Below are 15,963 nucleotides of genomic sequence, written 5' to 3' on the forward strand. Positions count from 1 at the left end.
CCTGCAGCTATGCTCCAACAGCATTTTGCAGAGGGTGCCCGAATATCTGGTCGATGAACACTACACAAAGCTTTGGTAGTAGTAATATAATACTAAAAAAAATGCACCTGCAGTAGGGCCATAGGGGGATATAGGGGCTGTTTGGTTTCCAGAGACTTATTCTAAGTCCCTGTCACATCGGATGTTTGGACACTAATTTAGAGTATTAAACATACACTAATTACAAAACCCATTCTATAAGCTTGGACTAACTCGCGAGATGAATCTTTTGAGTCTAATTACGCCATGATTTTGACAATGTGATGCTACAGTAAACTTTTGATAATTATGGATTAATTAGGCTTAAAAAATCCGTCTCGCGGATTAGCTCTCATTTATGAAATTAGTTTTTTTATTAGTCCATGTTTAATACTCTAAATTAGCGTCCAAACATCCGATGTGACATGGGCTAAAAAGTTTTAGCCCCATCTAAACACCCCCATAGGTTTGCAGATGATAAACTGAATTGCTAATCATAAACTTAGAAGGTGCATATGTGCAATGCAACACGACCGAATGATTGCATTAAACAGGATTAGCATGCGTTGGATGGCAATAATACTAGCAGAGTGCCATGCTGTGTGTTCATCTTTCTCCACGGTATCTCTCTCGTCTCTGCACTAGTAGGCACCATTGATTGGAATCAACACACGAGGGAGAGTTGAAAGGAGGCTGGAATTGAATACAAGAGACAAAAGTTTGAGCTATATTTGCACTGGAATTGGAGACTACAATGATTCCAAGCTAGGAATGCTACACCAAATGTTGCTCCTATCACTATTCTAGTGTTTTTGTTTTTAAATTTTCAGCCCAAGGTGTTAAACAATAGGCATGAGTGTATAAAACAAGTATAGGTAGTCCATATATCTACCCCCATAAATCAATGGCAACAACTTGCCTTTGTAAATAATAAACCTCACTTCCACATTAACAAAGTCAGCTTAAGAAGTTTCACTCAGGTTTCTACTTGATCATGACATACACATTGCTTCATCGCAGCATGTGTGGTCATTTATAACCAATCTAGAAGCTTAAAGCAAGTATATATATTTTTTGACTTCGCATATTGAAAAAAATGCTGAATTACACGTATAAGTACTAAATCAGCCAATACAACAATTCTCATGTGCTGCTCCAGTCAGCTGTCGCCCATCGTCGACCTCGAATGGTGCAAAGTTGTCAAGAGCATCTTTTTTGGACCAGCTGTCGAGAAAAATTAAGGGAAACAGTTTGCTCTTTAGTTTGTGTGTTATGTCACTATCTCTCGAAAGATTATATTCATAAAATACTTCAAAAGGAAACTATAATTCAGAAAGTACTGCTGAAATGTGGGAGTGACTAATGAGGTGCCTAAATGCATTCGGTATGTTTCCAGATTGATGATCCTTTGGTTTTCTACAGGAGAAAATTGTATGTAACAATTTTCAAGAGTTGTTCCTTTATTCGTCTCCAAATATAATAAATTTTGTTTCAAAATACATTTACTTCTAAGTACCAAGAGCATTTGTGGTGATAAAATATCTAAATTTCTCCTTACCTTCACAACCCCTTCCACCAATTAACTAGGAGCAGAGGTGGAGGCAAAAAAACTTATATGCCAAGACTGAGCTAATAAAGTCTCAACATATTTCAGAATTAATATGGTGCTTCTATAGAATTTAAATGGGGATTAAGGAGCTAAGCCTAGATCTCAAGCCCTAGCTATCCTAAGCCTAGCCCCGCGCCTGACTAGGAGTCTGACAATTAACGAGGGACAATATTGTGTTTTTACATATATCTTCATAATCTCAAAAAGAAACCCTCGGATATTTTAGGACAGGGGACTATATAATTTCCTTTATCAAAAAAAAATGTCAAGTAGATTTGATGCCACGAGGATATCTCATGTACAAAAATGTTATTGCAAGCATGAAATTCTAAGAAATTCCAATACCCTCAAATTGTCCACCACATCAAAATGAGCATCATATGGAATTTTTTTTCCCTAGGATACCGCAATTTGAAGACGGGAAAATGGACACAGAACTTAAAAAGGAACCCAAGGAATTTTACAAGAAATTGGATTGGTTAATTTTCTTTAAGTTTTCCTCAAAATTCAGGCCCTGAGTTTTCTAGCTTTCTAAATTCTAATCATACCCTCAGATTACACTCATTGTCTACGTGACTCCTATGTGACCCTGGCAAGCCAAAAGGGAGCAGCAAATTTGCGAGAAATTCACCGATCCGGGCAAAAGTTGGCGAGACAAGGCAGCATCATCATACCAGTCACCAACGGGGCAGCGTGCTCTTCTACCGAGGCCACAATAATGTGCTTGCTCAAACCAGCTCCCGTATAGCTGACTTTCTGTAGCATCATTCCCAGCTCCTTCTCCCCTTTGCACCTTCATTTTTCACCGTCACTCACACAAAGCTCATACATATTGTTCCACGAGCTAAGCGGCTGATGAAAATTTAGACAAGTTAGGTTTCCCAACTTTTATCTTCTAGTTTAATTTTCAAAATTCGGATGAGAATTTGAGTCGTTTAAAGGAGTCGGGAGATTTCCAGGGAAACTAAATCCGTAAAAGACCCTCCAAATAAGGTATCCCAGTGAGATACAGATGCAATGATGCGCGTAAAACCCTTATCATTTTCCTGCATCAACCATCGGCAAGCTGTTGCAGAGGCCGGGTGAAAACGGTCACGAAAATTCCCAATCGACCGAGCACCGTTTTCGTATAAGGGGTACTGTTTCCGACCGTATGTACCATTTTTGTTATTTTTAAAATTTATCTTTTCGTAATTTTTTTCATCGTATTAATGTCAATACAAACTAGTTTAAATAATAAATATGATCAATTACCGACCGATCGATCATCATTTCTAAAGAGATGCTACCGATTCCGACCGTTTTCACCCTGGGTGGCGAAACAAAGCCTTACCACTACTTCACCATGGTCGTCTCCCTCGGTCAACAAAGGTGAAAAAAGAACAATGGGAGCCCTACACGTCACAGAGTAGATGACACCAGCTACCACCTTGACCTGAAAGTGGGCCCTACCGGCTCTCTGTTGACCAGTCAACGCATGAGGGCCCTTGATCGATGGATCAACTGAAATGGAGGCAGTACGTAGTAGTAGGAGTAGTACACAGTCATCAGGTGACCGGGCTGCCTGCCTGCCTGCTGGTGAATGGTGGCGATGCGCCACTGATCCGGAAGCATCCGATGCTAGGTGCACTGCAGAAGTACAGCGAGCAGTGGCTGCCAAGATACAACTTGGTTAACTTGCAAGCGAGACCAGCATTAACATGTACTCCTACACTAATAGAGCAGCTCGTGGACGGTGACTTGAGCTAAACACGCATGCTAGATCTGGGAAGGATTCAGCATGAAGACAAGAAAAACAGTGGAGTTTTCAGCTAAGCAAGCAGCAAAACACACATCAGCATTAGTGGTAGTAGCAGCATGCAGTACTGGGAATCAGGCATCATCTGTCAAGTGCCACCACAACCAAGAAAATTTGCAGTAACATGAAAGGTCAGGTGATCTCAAATTAGTACAGCTCTGATTTTTCTGAAGGCCTACAAGAGGAGTAGTAGGGGTTCAGTAAAAAAGGTTACACTAAAAACTTCTGCATTCAGAGGATAAAAGATCCATCTCAGAGGCCATAAAAGTGAGGAAACACGAGTGGCCTGATGAGAGTGAAGAACATTTATGCTCCTATTTACAGATTTCACGGTGGAAAATTGAAGTAGAGGCAGCTAGGAGTAGCTAATATTTGCTGAATATACTTGCTCATTTGGAAATGAGGAGGATTAAACTCTACTGGTATGAACAATTTTTTGGGCTTTGGTTTAATTTCACTCCAAGAAATGCAGCTACTAGCTATAGTAAACAACAACACTAACAGCCTCGCCGTCACACTTCCACTCTCCACATGATCTTGTCGCCGCGGCGGCCGACGTTGGCGCCGCCGGCATTGTGGTGGGGAGGCGCGCGGTCCACGGCGGCGACGCGCGCCGGGTGCCTGGCGCGCTCGCCGTGCGGCGCCGCGGCCGGCGGCGGCAGCTCGCAGGACTCGCCGACGGGGCCGGAGCGGATGTCGGCGGGCGGGATGAAGCAGTCGACGGACAGGCCGGGGACGTTGAACGCCACCTCCTCGATGCTCCAGGCCTCCTCCATCCGCGTCTTGGTGTGGCTCATGGCGGCCTCGCCGAAGCGGAACAGCGTGACGGCGGAGCGCCCCGCGTGCGCGATCATGATGCCCTCGACGGGGCGGTAGTCCTCCAGCGCGGAGCTGATGGTGGTCTCCCAGTAGACGGCGTCGCCGCCGGAGTGCGGCTGGATGCGGGTGAGGTGGGAGTCCTCGATGTGCACGATCAGGCCGGTGCGCTGGCTGAAGTAGCCGAACAGGACGTGCCGGATGATCTCCGCCGGCCCCTCGCTCCGCTGCTTCAGCGTCTGCGGGTCGGCCGACAGCTTGAGGATGAAGCAGTCCTCGCCGTTCACCTTCTTCTCGCCGACGCACCGCGCCTCCGCGAACAGCCCCGCCGTCGTCAGCGGATCGAGCCCCTGCATCGTCGCAAGCAATGGCGAGAACACGCCGGTGAGGGTGATTGAGATGGGTGGGTCGGCTAGGCCAGATCTAGCGGCGGTGAGGTGTCCGGACCTGGAGGACGCGGCGGAGCGGGCGCACGGGGCCCTTGGCGGCGTGGGCGCCCAGCCACGGCGTGTGGCGCCAGACGAGGCGGCCGTTGGATCCCGCGTGCACCTTGCTGCCGCCGACGGCGAGCTCGACGTACCACATGTCGGGCGCCATCTGCCAGAGGACGAAGCCCCCCTGCTCGACGGAGGCGGCGCCGCGGCCGCTGGGCCCGCGGTTCTTGACGACGCGCGTCGCGGTCTCGAACTCGGACGCCACCATCCGCACCTTGCCCATGGCGTACGCGTTCCGCACCGACTGCAGCAGCCGGTAGCCGCCCGACGCCGCCATGTACTGCTGCAGGATGTACTGCGCCGACGACGACTCCTGCATTTTTCACAGCCATGAATGAACCACATCGATCTCCTACCTAGAAGCGAAGCAAACAAACAAGCAGGTGAAGCAAGAACTGCGCCGTACAATGGGGGTCCCCTTGATGGAGAGGAGAGGCAGGGGATCTGCTAGCTTCGAAGGGATGGGGGCCAGCGGCGCGCCCATGACGCCGAGGAGGAGGCGGAGGTCGGAGCGGCGGAACGAGTCGCCCGAACCCCCGGGACTGGCGGCGGCGGCGGCGGACGACGCCACGGACGGCGTGCGCGCCAGCTGGCCGCGGACCCATCGGCCGAACCCCTCCCGCCGCGCCGACTCCTCCCCGCCGGCGAAGTCCCCCCCGGCGGCGAGGCGCTCCGGGTCGGGCCCCTCAATGAGGGGCGCGAGGGCCTCCCCTCCGGGCCGCAGGCTCCCCGACCGCGAGATGAGCGGCTCCGCGAAGTACTGCTGCAGCAGCTTCTCCGGCGGCGGCTGCTGCTGCTTCTCCTTGCGGCGGCGCGGGATCAGCATCCTCCCCGGCGACGCGCTCCTCGCCGGCGACTTCCCCCGCGACCTCGCCGGCGACAGCCCGCGCACCACCTCCTCCTTCAGCGCCGCGAAGAACCCCTGCTTCCTCTCCTTCTCCATCGCCCAAGAATCACAAACAATGCAGCCGCCTCAAAGAAAAACCCAAGAAAGCTTCCGCCTCCCCGGACAAAGACTGCCACTGCCGACCTTGCTTCAAGACGAGGGCATGGAGAGTACGGCGCGAGGAGTGGAGTAGAAGGTGAGCTCGCTCGCTCGCTCGCTGGCTAGCTGGAGTGGAAGCAAGCGAGCTTAGCTAGCGTAGTGCGAGAGGTAGAAGGCGATGTGGGCGGAAATGGAAAAGCAGCCGCACAAAAGAACAAAAGATAAAGAGGAGATGAGAGGGGGAGGAAACCGTTTGACGTGAGAGCGCAGGGGAGAAAGGGAAAGCGGCGAGGTGGTATGTCGGAAAGAGAGAAAAATAAATCAAAATACGGGTACTTTTGACAAAATAATAATCAAAGCATGTTCACTTGCTTCATGTTACTGTAGATGTTTGGGTCTGAATTTTTGGTCAGGTTCATGGGACGAGGATGATCCGTAGAGAACACAGCACGTTTTCGACCAGGATTTGATCATTTGATGTGTGGGGGGAAACATGTGGGGTTTTGTAGCGTCAGTTGTTGATTTTTGCCTCGTTGGAATTCCCATGGTTGATTGATTGCCGGACTGCGTGATTTCGGGCTCCAAATAGGTACATGCATATGCCGCCAAGTCGCCAAGGCGAGAGGTAGTAGGTAAAACACGAAGTTTCAAAATCAGTTTGTAAACCTCGTTGGTTTAAGTCCCAATTGTGTGCTAGTACTAGCTTTATCGAGACTAGCACGCTTTGGAGGCGGAGAGAACGCTGTCAAAAAGCTTCTCCACTGTCTTCAGTGCTTGTAACCGCTCTACCTGACCCGATGCCGTACTCAACCCACATCCTATAGGTGCTCTGTATTCCTTCTCAGTTCCATAATGTAATGCGTTATTCTATCGGTTCCATGGGCCATGATTTTCCATCAGCATCTTTGGTATCTCACTCAACTCATAATGACACCGGGCAATCATGTAATGTTCGTGATAATGCAGGTTGCTTTTCCCCGTGTTGTAAACAGTGTGGCTGATGGCCACTCAGCCAGCCAGCCTTGCCCCAGCGGAAACGGAGCCACCCGGTGAGGGAAGGAAGGTCCCGGGCCCCTCCTCACGCCTGCTCCAACGTGCAACTATCGCTTTCCGCTGGTCCCAGCACCGTGCCGCCGAATCATGGAGGAGTAGTAGGAGTAGTGTGTGTGGCTACCGGGCGCGATGCGTGCGAGTGTGGCGGGAACGCCGGGAACCCGTCCCGTGCAGCGGCGCGCGGCAACCAACGGGCAGAAGGGCAGAAACGCGCGACCGCTCGCTGCTGGTGCCGCATTGCAACGGGCGCGCGGACACGTGACGCGCGCGGCTCGCGCGAGGGGACGAGCAGCCGTTGGGTTGGGTTGGGCCGTGCGGCGCGCTGCTTGCTGCGGGCGGGCGCGGCTTGACCGAGTCGGGGTCGGCGGGAGCGGCGGGCGGGGGGCGGGGGCACGTGAGCGGGGGGGCATCAGATCGGAGCCCCGCCGATCACGGGAGGCGATGGCAGTTTACTTTTAGTAATCGCTGCCTGCTAGTGCTAGTGCATCAGGCCGTACTGTGGTAGATAGAGGCGGAGGCGACGTGCATCAAGGGGTGTTTATTTGGGGCTAAAATTTTTTTTTAAGTCCATGTCACATCGAATGTTTGACGCTAATTTGGAGTATTAAATATAGACTAATAAAAAAACTAATTTCATAAATAAGAGCTAATATGCGAGACGAATTTTTTAAGCCTAGTTAATCCATAATTATGAAAAGTTTACTGTAGCATCACATTGTCAAATCATGGCGTATTTAGACTCAAAAGATTCGTCTCGCGAATTAGTCCAAAGGTTATGGAATGGGTTTTGTAATTACTGTATGTTTAATAATCTAAATTAGTGTCCAAACATTCGATCTAACAAGGACTTAGAATAAGTCTCTGTTTCCCAAACACTCTCTCAGGCACTCAGAGCCAGACTAATAATACAACTGACCGGTTAGCTATAAGGTTATTTATAGTTTTCTCTCGGCCTATCCATATAATAGGTTATTCTTTACAATTAATACAGGACCCATTTATCTCTCTCACAGAGTTTCTTGATTCTTGTGTTTAAGCCGACTGTAAGTTTACAACATGCTTCTTCTCTCTCCTCTCTTCTCTTCTCTCCTTCACCTAAACATTTAGCCGGTTTATAGTCTATTATTATACTTGCTCTTACAGGGTGAGTAGGTTGGCTAATGCTGCTTTTTTTTTACCTTGCAATCGTTTTTTCCCCTCTTCTGTGTGGATATCACAGGGCATGCGGTGGTTGTATGCCACGGATATTGCAGGGGCGATTTTTTTTTTCCCTATCATGCAGGACATGACATGTTGTCAACCGATTGTGCAACAGAAACCCAACTCAGAGCTATAAACTGTAGTACAGTACGAGGGTGACAGTTTGGTCTTTGGTGCAGTGACTAGTGAGTACTCGTAACTCTTTACTAATTGCATTTCCATTATATATTCATGTGCTTAGGCATTGATCGTAATTGTGTACAGTTTACTCATCTGTCAGTCACTGCTACTACAAATTGCAGTACCGCATAAGATATGTATCCTTTTGGCATTGCTTAGGGCTCGTTCGGTTCACAGGATTTTTAAAACATAGAAATAGAAAAAACATAGGAATCTTAGAGGAATACAATGGTAAACTATGGATTAAAAAACACATGAATTTTTCCGATGTTGTTGAGCAAGCCAACCAAAGAAATGCAAACATTAGGTTGGAGTGGATTATTTTTTTTCTATGTTTTTCCTTCAAAAGTGAAGGAATGGAAAACTTTCCTATAGTTTTCCTATGGTGCATTCCTATGAAACGAATGGTAGTTTAAAACCTATTCCTCTTCCTACGCTTTTCCTTTACAGTTCCTTTGAAATGAATTAGCCTTTTGCCCTTTGCTCCAAGCTTACTAAAGGATAAAGGTATATAAACTCTAATATGCGATAGTGATTTGTAATGCTATTATAGTACATGATACTCATAGTTGTGCCACAACAGGTTGCGCTATGACAAGATTGCTATAAGGACACTAGTTACAACTATTACTTCTTTTTTATTTCAGCCCTTTATTTCCTGCATGGTAGCCCTTCTCACCTTTTTATTAACAAATAAGCTAAAAATTTTATGGTTTAGACCTTATAACATAAAAAAAAAGTTACGTACATGCCCCTAACCTACCGATGGATCTACTTGTTAGCCAGCCTATCATTTTTTTCCTTCCTCATCACCCTCTCTCCCTCCATAAAATTTTGGCTACAAAGAGGCGGAAATAGAGTTCGATCCATCTTGTCAAAATTTTGGTATTACCAAAACTTGATAAGATTTATTTTAGCTACAATATGAACAGGCTCTACGAATGTTGATATTTTCCTGCACATGCATCAATGCATCATCAGCGCTCGTCCCAATTCGTTCTACTTATCCAGCCCAATGTAAAAAAGGCCCATTAATTCAGGTAAACCGTGGGCCGTCTCACTCGAGCCGCACCCCGTTTGCAACCGAGAATGCTGTTTGGCAATCGATTGCCTCGGGATGGGGGCAGCGATCGATCCTCTCCCCCCTCCCTCACTCCACCCCTCCACCAGTTTCCTTTTTTGGCACCGCATTACTTTTCTATTTTCGTAAATTTATACACCTAAAGTTTATACACATCAAGTTTACACTTCTATAGTTTAGAGACCAAAAGTTTATAAGTTAAAAGTTTATATATCCGATTCAAATTTGAATTTGAATTAAAATATTTTTTTATATATGGTATACATCTAAAGTTTATACACCTAAAGTTTATAGACCTAAAGTTTATAAGTCAAAAGTTTATATACCCGTTTCAAATTTGAATTTGAATTATATCTGATTCAAATTTGAATTTGAATTCAAATATTTTCTATATATAGTATTTCTATACATCTAAAGTTTATACACCTAAAGTTTATAGATCCAAAGTTTATAAGTCAAAAGTTTATATACCCGATTTAAATTTGAATTTGAATTATATCTAATTCAAATTTAAATTTGAATTGAAATATTTTCTATATATAATATTTCTATACATATAAAGTTTATACACCTAAAGTTTATAGACCCAAAGTTTATAAGTCAAAAGTTTACATATCCGATTCAAATTTAAATTTGAATTCAAATTTTTTATATATAGTATTTCTATACATAAATTTTTCTAAATTTTATTTTTTTAAAAAATTGTGTGGTGTACTGTAGTAGAAAGAAAAGAAGGGGAGGAGGAAGGGGGAGAACAGGGAGGAGAGGCAAACCATTAGCCTCTCCCGTTGGCAACTCCGTTTCGCTTCCACCATGGCGAATTGGCGATTCGCTCCACCCGTCACGGCACGGTAGCAGAGTAGCACCACGCCACGGCGATCGATCGAGCCGTTGCGAACTGCACTTGCCGCGTCTGTGCGCACCTCTGGCACAGTGAAGCTGCCGCTGTACGTGCTCGTTCAAAACCAATGCGGCATCGTGGGCTTCGTGGCCGTGGCGGACCGGCCGCCGATGCCGCTGCTGCCTACTCTCTCTCTCTGTCAAAAAAAAAAAAAAACAAAGCTTAGATTTTCGTGTCTAACATTTTATTGTTCGTCTTATATAAATTTTTTTTATAATTAGTATTTTCATTGTTGTTAGATGATAAAACATGATTAATATTTTATGGATAACTTGTCTTTTTTAATTTTTTTTCAAATAATATGGACGGTTAAACGTTGGACACGGAAACCTATTTTTTTTTACGGAGGGAGTACTTCCCTGACACGGTCGGCTTTGAGCCGGACACAGGCACACTGCTAGTACTGCGACTAAGCCACCTCCGTACTCCGTCGTACATACACTACACTACTCCCTCCGTCTTAAGAAAAGACAAACCCTGGGTTTCCGTGTGCAATTTTGACTATCCGTCTTATATAATTTTTTTTTATAATTCGTATTTTCATTGTTGTTAGATAATAAAACATGATTAATATTTTATGCGTGACTTGTCTTTTTAATTTTTTTCATAATTTTTTCAAATAAGACGGACGGTCGTTGGGCACAGAAATCAGGGTTTATCTTTTTTTGGGACGGAGGGAGTAGTTTCTGGAGACCGTAGAGCGAAGAGTATTCGTCTGCATAAACCGTAGTAGTTTCATGGAGTACTTGAGGGTGTGTTTAGTTGGGGAAAAGTAAATTTTGGGGTGTCACATCGAACGTTTGACCGGATGTCAGAAGAGGTTTTCGGACACGAATGAAAAAACTAATTTCAAAACTCGCCTGGAAACCGTGAGACGAATCTTTTAAGACTAATTAAGCCGGCATTAGCACATATGGGTTACTATAGCACTTATGGCTAATCACAGACTAATTAGACTTAAAAGATTCGTCTCGCGATTTCCCCCATAACCGTGTAATTAGTTTTTCTTTTTATCTATATTTAATGCTTCATACATGTGTCCAAAAATTCGATGTGATATTTTTGGGAAAAAAATTTGGGAACTAAACGGGCCCTGAATTGAACAGCGCGGTAGGCAGCCCATTTGTCCCGTAAACTCGGCGATGTAACAAAAATGAGGCTCTCATATATGGGAATACATCCAATCACACAACCTTTCCATGTACACCAACTAGCAAATGCCACAAAAAATTCTATAAAAAATTATACATTTACACCTAATAGAATTACTCCAAAGTCTTATATTTAAATTCATTATATTTTAGCTATATAAAAAACGAAAATCTGACAATTTTGAGGGTAAAAACCTATTAGAATTTTGTATCTTTTTCAGGCTAAAATATAATGAATTTGAAAACAAGATTTCATACGTAGGTGTAATATTATTGGAAATATATGTCTATTTTTTCTAAAATTTAATATGATATTTGTTAGTTGGTGTATAGGATATATTCCTCTGATATATTGCCATAACTAGCTAGATATAGATCAAGGAGCAAGTCTAGGGCACGCTTAAGGATAAAATTGAGTAGCAGATGCACGGTAAGCGGCCAAGGAGGCTGTTGCCTGTTGAGACATGACAAATTAGTGAAAACTCAAGGCTATCTAAGCTGTTGCCTACTTGCCTGTAAAATTAGTGATGTGAATGAAAACTCAAGGCTGGTTCAAATTACAGGGAAAATTAGCAAATTTCACGAACCAAAGGAAAACGTCGAAATAGGTGAAACAGTGGAACTTCATCTTCGTAATAAGTAGCTCTTCACGGTTTTCCTGCAGAGAAGATATGGTTCAAATGAATCCAGTGACAGTAAGTTATAAAAACACCTGAAATGAGACCTTTAGAACACCTAAACAGTATCATATTCGTAATGTCGTGTTTACCATCTCTGACACGTCTCAGTGACACAAAATAAGAGAGGCCTACAGTTTTTATGTTTACTATAGGTTTCAAGCGATCAAAGAAAGCACATGAGTTGGTGATTCTTGATGTTTTATATTGTTTTTTTTACGTAATGTTTTATATTGTCTAAAACAGATTGCAAGTGAGAGTGTAACATACTACTAACATGCTACTCCATCCTTCCCCTAAAATAAGGGATTTTGACATTTTACTTGCATTGTTTGACAATTCATCTGCAAATATAAAAAACGAAAAGTTGTGCTTAAAGTACTTTGGATAATAAAGTAAGTCACAAATAAAATAAATAATAATTCTAAATTTTTTTTTGAATAAGACGAATGGTCAAACAGTGCAAGCAAAATGTCAAAATCTCTTATATTAGGGGACGAAGGGAGTAACATAGGAAGGATGAAAGCAAGTACTTGCATGTTTGGAAGATCAGGGAAAGAAATAGCATGAGGACTATACTATTGGGTGAAGGATATTAAGAAATCATACATGGATAACAATAATGGAATTGTCGCAAGTTCAGACAAAAGAATAAAGAACACTGTCCTGGAGAGTGCATCCACTCTACAAAAAATGCATAACTATACGCACAAAAAAAGGTGGCCAAATGGTTTTATTGAATTGTAAATGTTCAACTCTGTTATCTGTTATTGAAATGTCATATACATCCTTTTTTTCCTTTTGAAAGGAGTAATGGTCCTAACAAGTAACATGCATTTATGAAAACTTTCAATACAATTGTATATTAACACAGATTTGGTATAGCAGATGAAACTGCATTAAAAGAGCAAGCTATGTGCAAAAGGCATCAACCAAGTGGAGGTAGTGGAAGCTATACAGACAAGAATGAGACTACCTTTGCCAAGGCAAGATGTTCACTGATTCCTTTGATAATTTCATCAAGGTACAGCCATGTAGGATGGTAGGAGTAATCTTGAGTTCCTAAGATAAGAAAAAAGTACTACACCATTATGAATTGGAAGTATCAGGGACAATAAACTAAAACAGTTCCACTTTCATTATTCACTGAGTAATTTTGAGAAACTAAAGATGACTACATGTTGGGTGAACAGGAGCAACCTGTGGTTTGTTTGATGTGCCCCTCCAGGCCATGGTGTTGGACTGCTGGTCCTGCAAAGCACCTCTACTCTTCGCATGTTGCTGGTGGATCCGTGACCATCATCTGAAATGTTGAGCAGTAATTTCTTCAGTACAACAAGCCTCTCCCTTAGCTTCCACCTGTGATGCGTGGAATCCTCAGTTCAGAATCCTGTGTTCTATTTTCTTCAGCAGATCATCGAAACACTCAAGTATACAGTTGTACTCATGAAACATGAGACCTCTCGCCCTACAGTTAGATGGAGAACATAATTAGATCACCAGAGCTATTTATTCAGTGTATGCAGTGCTAGTGAAGCGACAGGAATATGAGAAACATACTATTCACGATGATTGCAATATGTGAGAAGATGATCAGCAAGGGTGAATGGTCGCACAGATGGGCGAATCCTCTTCGTTGTGTCATGTACTTGGCACAATGTTGTTGGTCGCTCGATCGATTTGTTGCTTAGAGAGTGTAAAACGACAGGATTTGGTTTCAGCACATAGTAATAGTAGTAAACTGAATTTCTGCTGATTGAAGGGAGGTGTTTGGCTGAGACTGACAAGCACCTATCCCTACAAAGGAACAGCACGAGGTTGCCAATGCTGCTAACTGGAAGCAGTTCCCAGCTGCTGACATCCACCTCGAAGATTGTGAATGCGCAACGTTGCCATGACTCCTTGGCCTCCCTTGTCGCACTCCCATGGCGGACAACGAGGAGCATATGCCCACAAGAGTCGACTAGGTTGTAGGAGCAGGAGACTGGATGTCTGGATCGCCGAACTTGGCAGGGACATGAGCAACAACGGGGCCAAGCGGGTTTGGAGGGTAGACTTGCACAATCTGCCTTGTCAATCGCCGGAAGCCGTAGAGTCGACCTTGGAAGGGCAATGTGTTCAAGAGCTCCATGTCTTTGCGGATGACCTCCCAGCTTGGGTGGCCAGCCTCACAGCCGAGCACTCCAGCCGTGTAGGGAACCAGACGATGACGGCAATGGGGGTCATCGGAGACGTGGCGCTGGTGCAGCATGTAGAGCAGGGAGTTGCGGTTCTTGACCACCTGGTGGAACACGGGGGCGAGGGGCGGGAGGTCGACGGCGACGCCGGTGAAGGGGTTGAGCACGCGGACGGCGGTGGTGCGCTTGTGGAGGAGGATGATGAGGCCGTCGGTGAAGCCCACGATCCTGTGGCAACGGAGCTCCGGGAGGCGGACACGGAGGCTCCTGGCCGTGCGGGTGTGGAAGAAGGTGATCTCGCAGGCGTCGTCGGGGCGGGCGGCGTCGCCGTCGCACAGCGCGACCCACGCGCGCGGGCGGAGCAGGTGCTTCCGCAGGGTGGGGTCGCGCGGCGAGGGCGCGCACGCGCGCCAGCCGGAGCAGACGGCTCGGAATGCAATGTAGTCCACCACGTCGCCGGCGAGCACCCGGCCGGCGACGAGGCGAGTTAGGTCGGTGGGGAGAGACGCCCAGCCGCCTACCTGCGCCGCCGGAGAAGTGGTCACCAGGTGGCGCTTGCGCTTCCGTCCGCCTCTCGCCGGCGCCGCCGCGGCAGCCGGAGCGGAAGGGGGAGCACTTCTCCCCATTCCACAGAAGTGATTCAAACCACAACGCGGGCACCACGAAATCGTCGGATGCTATATAGGCTAGGCTGGCCTCCTCGCCATCTCCGAATCCGACTCCGACTCCGACTCCGACAACGCAGGCACAGCAATCCGAGGAGTTCACGGAAACCCGAGCGCGCACCTGGATTGGATGGACGACGGAGAAACCCTTGGACCTTGCGAATCCGAAGAAGAAGAGGAAGATCCGGAGGAATTACCTAGCACCGCAAGATCGCCGCCGGAGGCCCGGAGATGGGGAGACGGCCGCCGGAGAGGGGGATGGTAACGAGTGCTCCGCTCCGGCGGACGGCACGGGGAATAGTTGGATACACGAGTACAAACACTAGCCATTAAGCCAGGCCTAACGGGCCGGAATGTGTTGATGGGCCCTCCCACGATTATCTTCCCCAAGAGTAAGTTAACTTTAGGTCCCTCAATTTATCATCGATTCTGAAATTGATCCCTAAAACCGAATTACCAGATATAACAGGTTGCTGAATTTACAAAACCAAATCACCTGAAATTCTAGGCAGTATTATGCTCGGTTTTAGCTTACGTGCTTTTAGATGCAATATCAAGTTCTGAACACATATTTACTTTGAATCAGTGACAATTATCGAACTATAGGGTGAAATAAACAGTCAACTTTTTTTTCTCAAAAATCCAAGTTGGCATGCAAATCATTGCTGCTATGAAGTTACCTTCTGCACTCTGCACTAATTAAACTCTAGAAATTTTCTTAATTTTCCAACAAAGAGAAGATGATGGTGTTACTTTGTTAGGGTTATTTTCAGTTTGCGTGAGCACTTTTATTATGGATGTTTGCATCTCACGGTGCAGAGTCTGAGATATTTATTACATCATCAAAACAAATGTGAACACTTATCTTTGTTTTTGCTTATTAGGACAAGGCATTAAGGATTTCTAGCAACATGATAATATTATCGTCACATTTGGGCTGTGATTTGTGATTATAATACCACGTAAACGTCAAGTCGGATGAAAACAGCGGCACTATGCCGCATAGGATCAAACAACCCTCATCGAAACTACCCGGGTGTACAATATAAGAGAGGCTTTTTGTACCCGATGTTGTGGTTGAGCGACAAAATCAGACTTGGTCCATAGCTGAGGGATGTTAAATGAACCTTTTCCCGTAATTCAGTTTGGAATAAGTTC

The 15,963-nt window shown here is 45.5% G+C and overlaps 2 protein-coding genes across 3 annotated transcripts; both read right to left on the reverse strand.

The window, feature by feature from the left end:
• Positions 1–3,621: 3,621 nt before the first annotated feature.
• LOC127780895 (uncharacterized) lies at positions 3,622–6,019 on the reverse strand. The gene is made up of 3 exons (XM_052307883.1): positions 5,142–6,019; positions 4,689–5,048; positions 3,622–4,591 (listed from the first exon to the last, which is right to left on the reverse strand). Exons 1-3 carry the CDS (start codon positions 5,676–5,678, stop codon positions 3,938–3,940), a joined length of 1,551 nt encoding a protein of 516 aa, XP_052163843.1. The 5' UTR covers positions 5,679–6,019; the 3' UTR covers positions 3,622–3,937.
• Positions 6,020–10,563: 4,544 nt separating this feature from the next.
• LOC127778681 (uncharacterized) lies at positions 10,564–15,231 on the reverse strand. 2 transcript variants are annotated; one of them, XM_052305303.1, is made up of 5 exons: positions 15,003–15,231; positions 13,524–14,926; positions 13,164–13,431; positions 12,940–13,025; positions 10,564–11,944 (listed from the first exon to the last, which is right to left on the reverse strand). In XM_052305303.1, the coding sequence occupies exon 2, from the start codon at positions 14,764–14,766 to the stop codon at positions 13,927–13,929; it is 840 nt and encodes a 279-aa protein (XP_052161263.1). In that variant the 5' UTR covers positions 14,767–14,926; positions 15,003–15,231; the 3' UTR covers positions 10,564–11,944; positions 12,940–13,025; positions 13,164–13,431; positions 13,524–13,926. The 2 variants fall into 2 exon arrangements, 1 of the variants encoding a protein (XP_052161263.1); XR_008018549.1 differs by lacking the exon at positions 13,524–14,926 and having other exon boundaries at positions 11,540–11,944; positions 15,003–15,197.
• Between the last annotated feature and the right edge of the window lie 732 nt (positions 15,232–15,963).

Source organism: Oryza glaberrima, chromosome 7, assembly GCF_000147395.1.
Source record: "Oryza glaberrima chromosome 7, OglaRS2, whole genome shotgun sequence".
Lineage (NCBI taxonomy): Eukaryota > Viridiplantae > Streptophyta > Magnoliopsida > Poales > Poaceae > Oryza > Oryza glaberrima.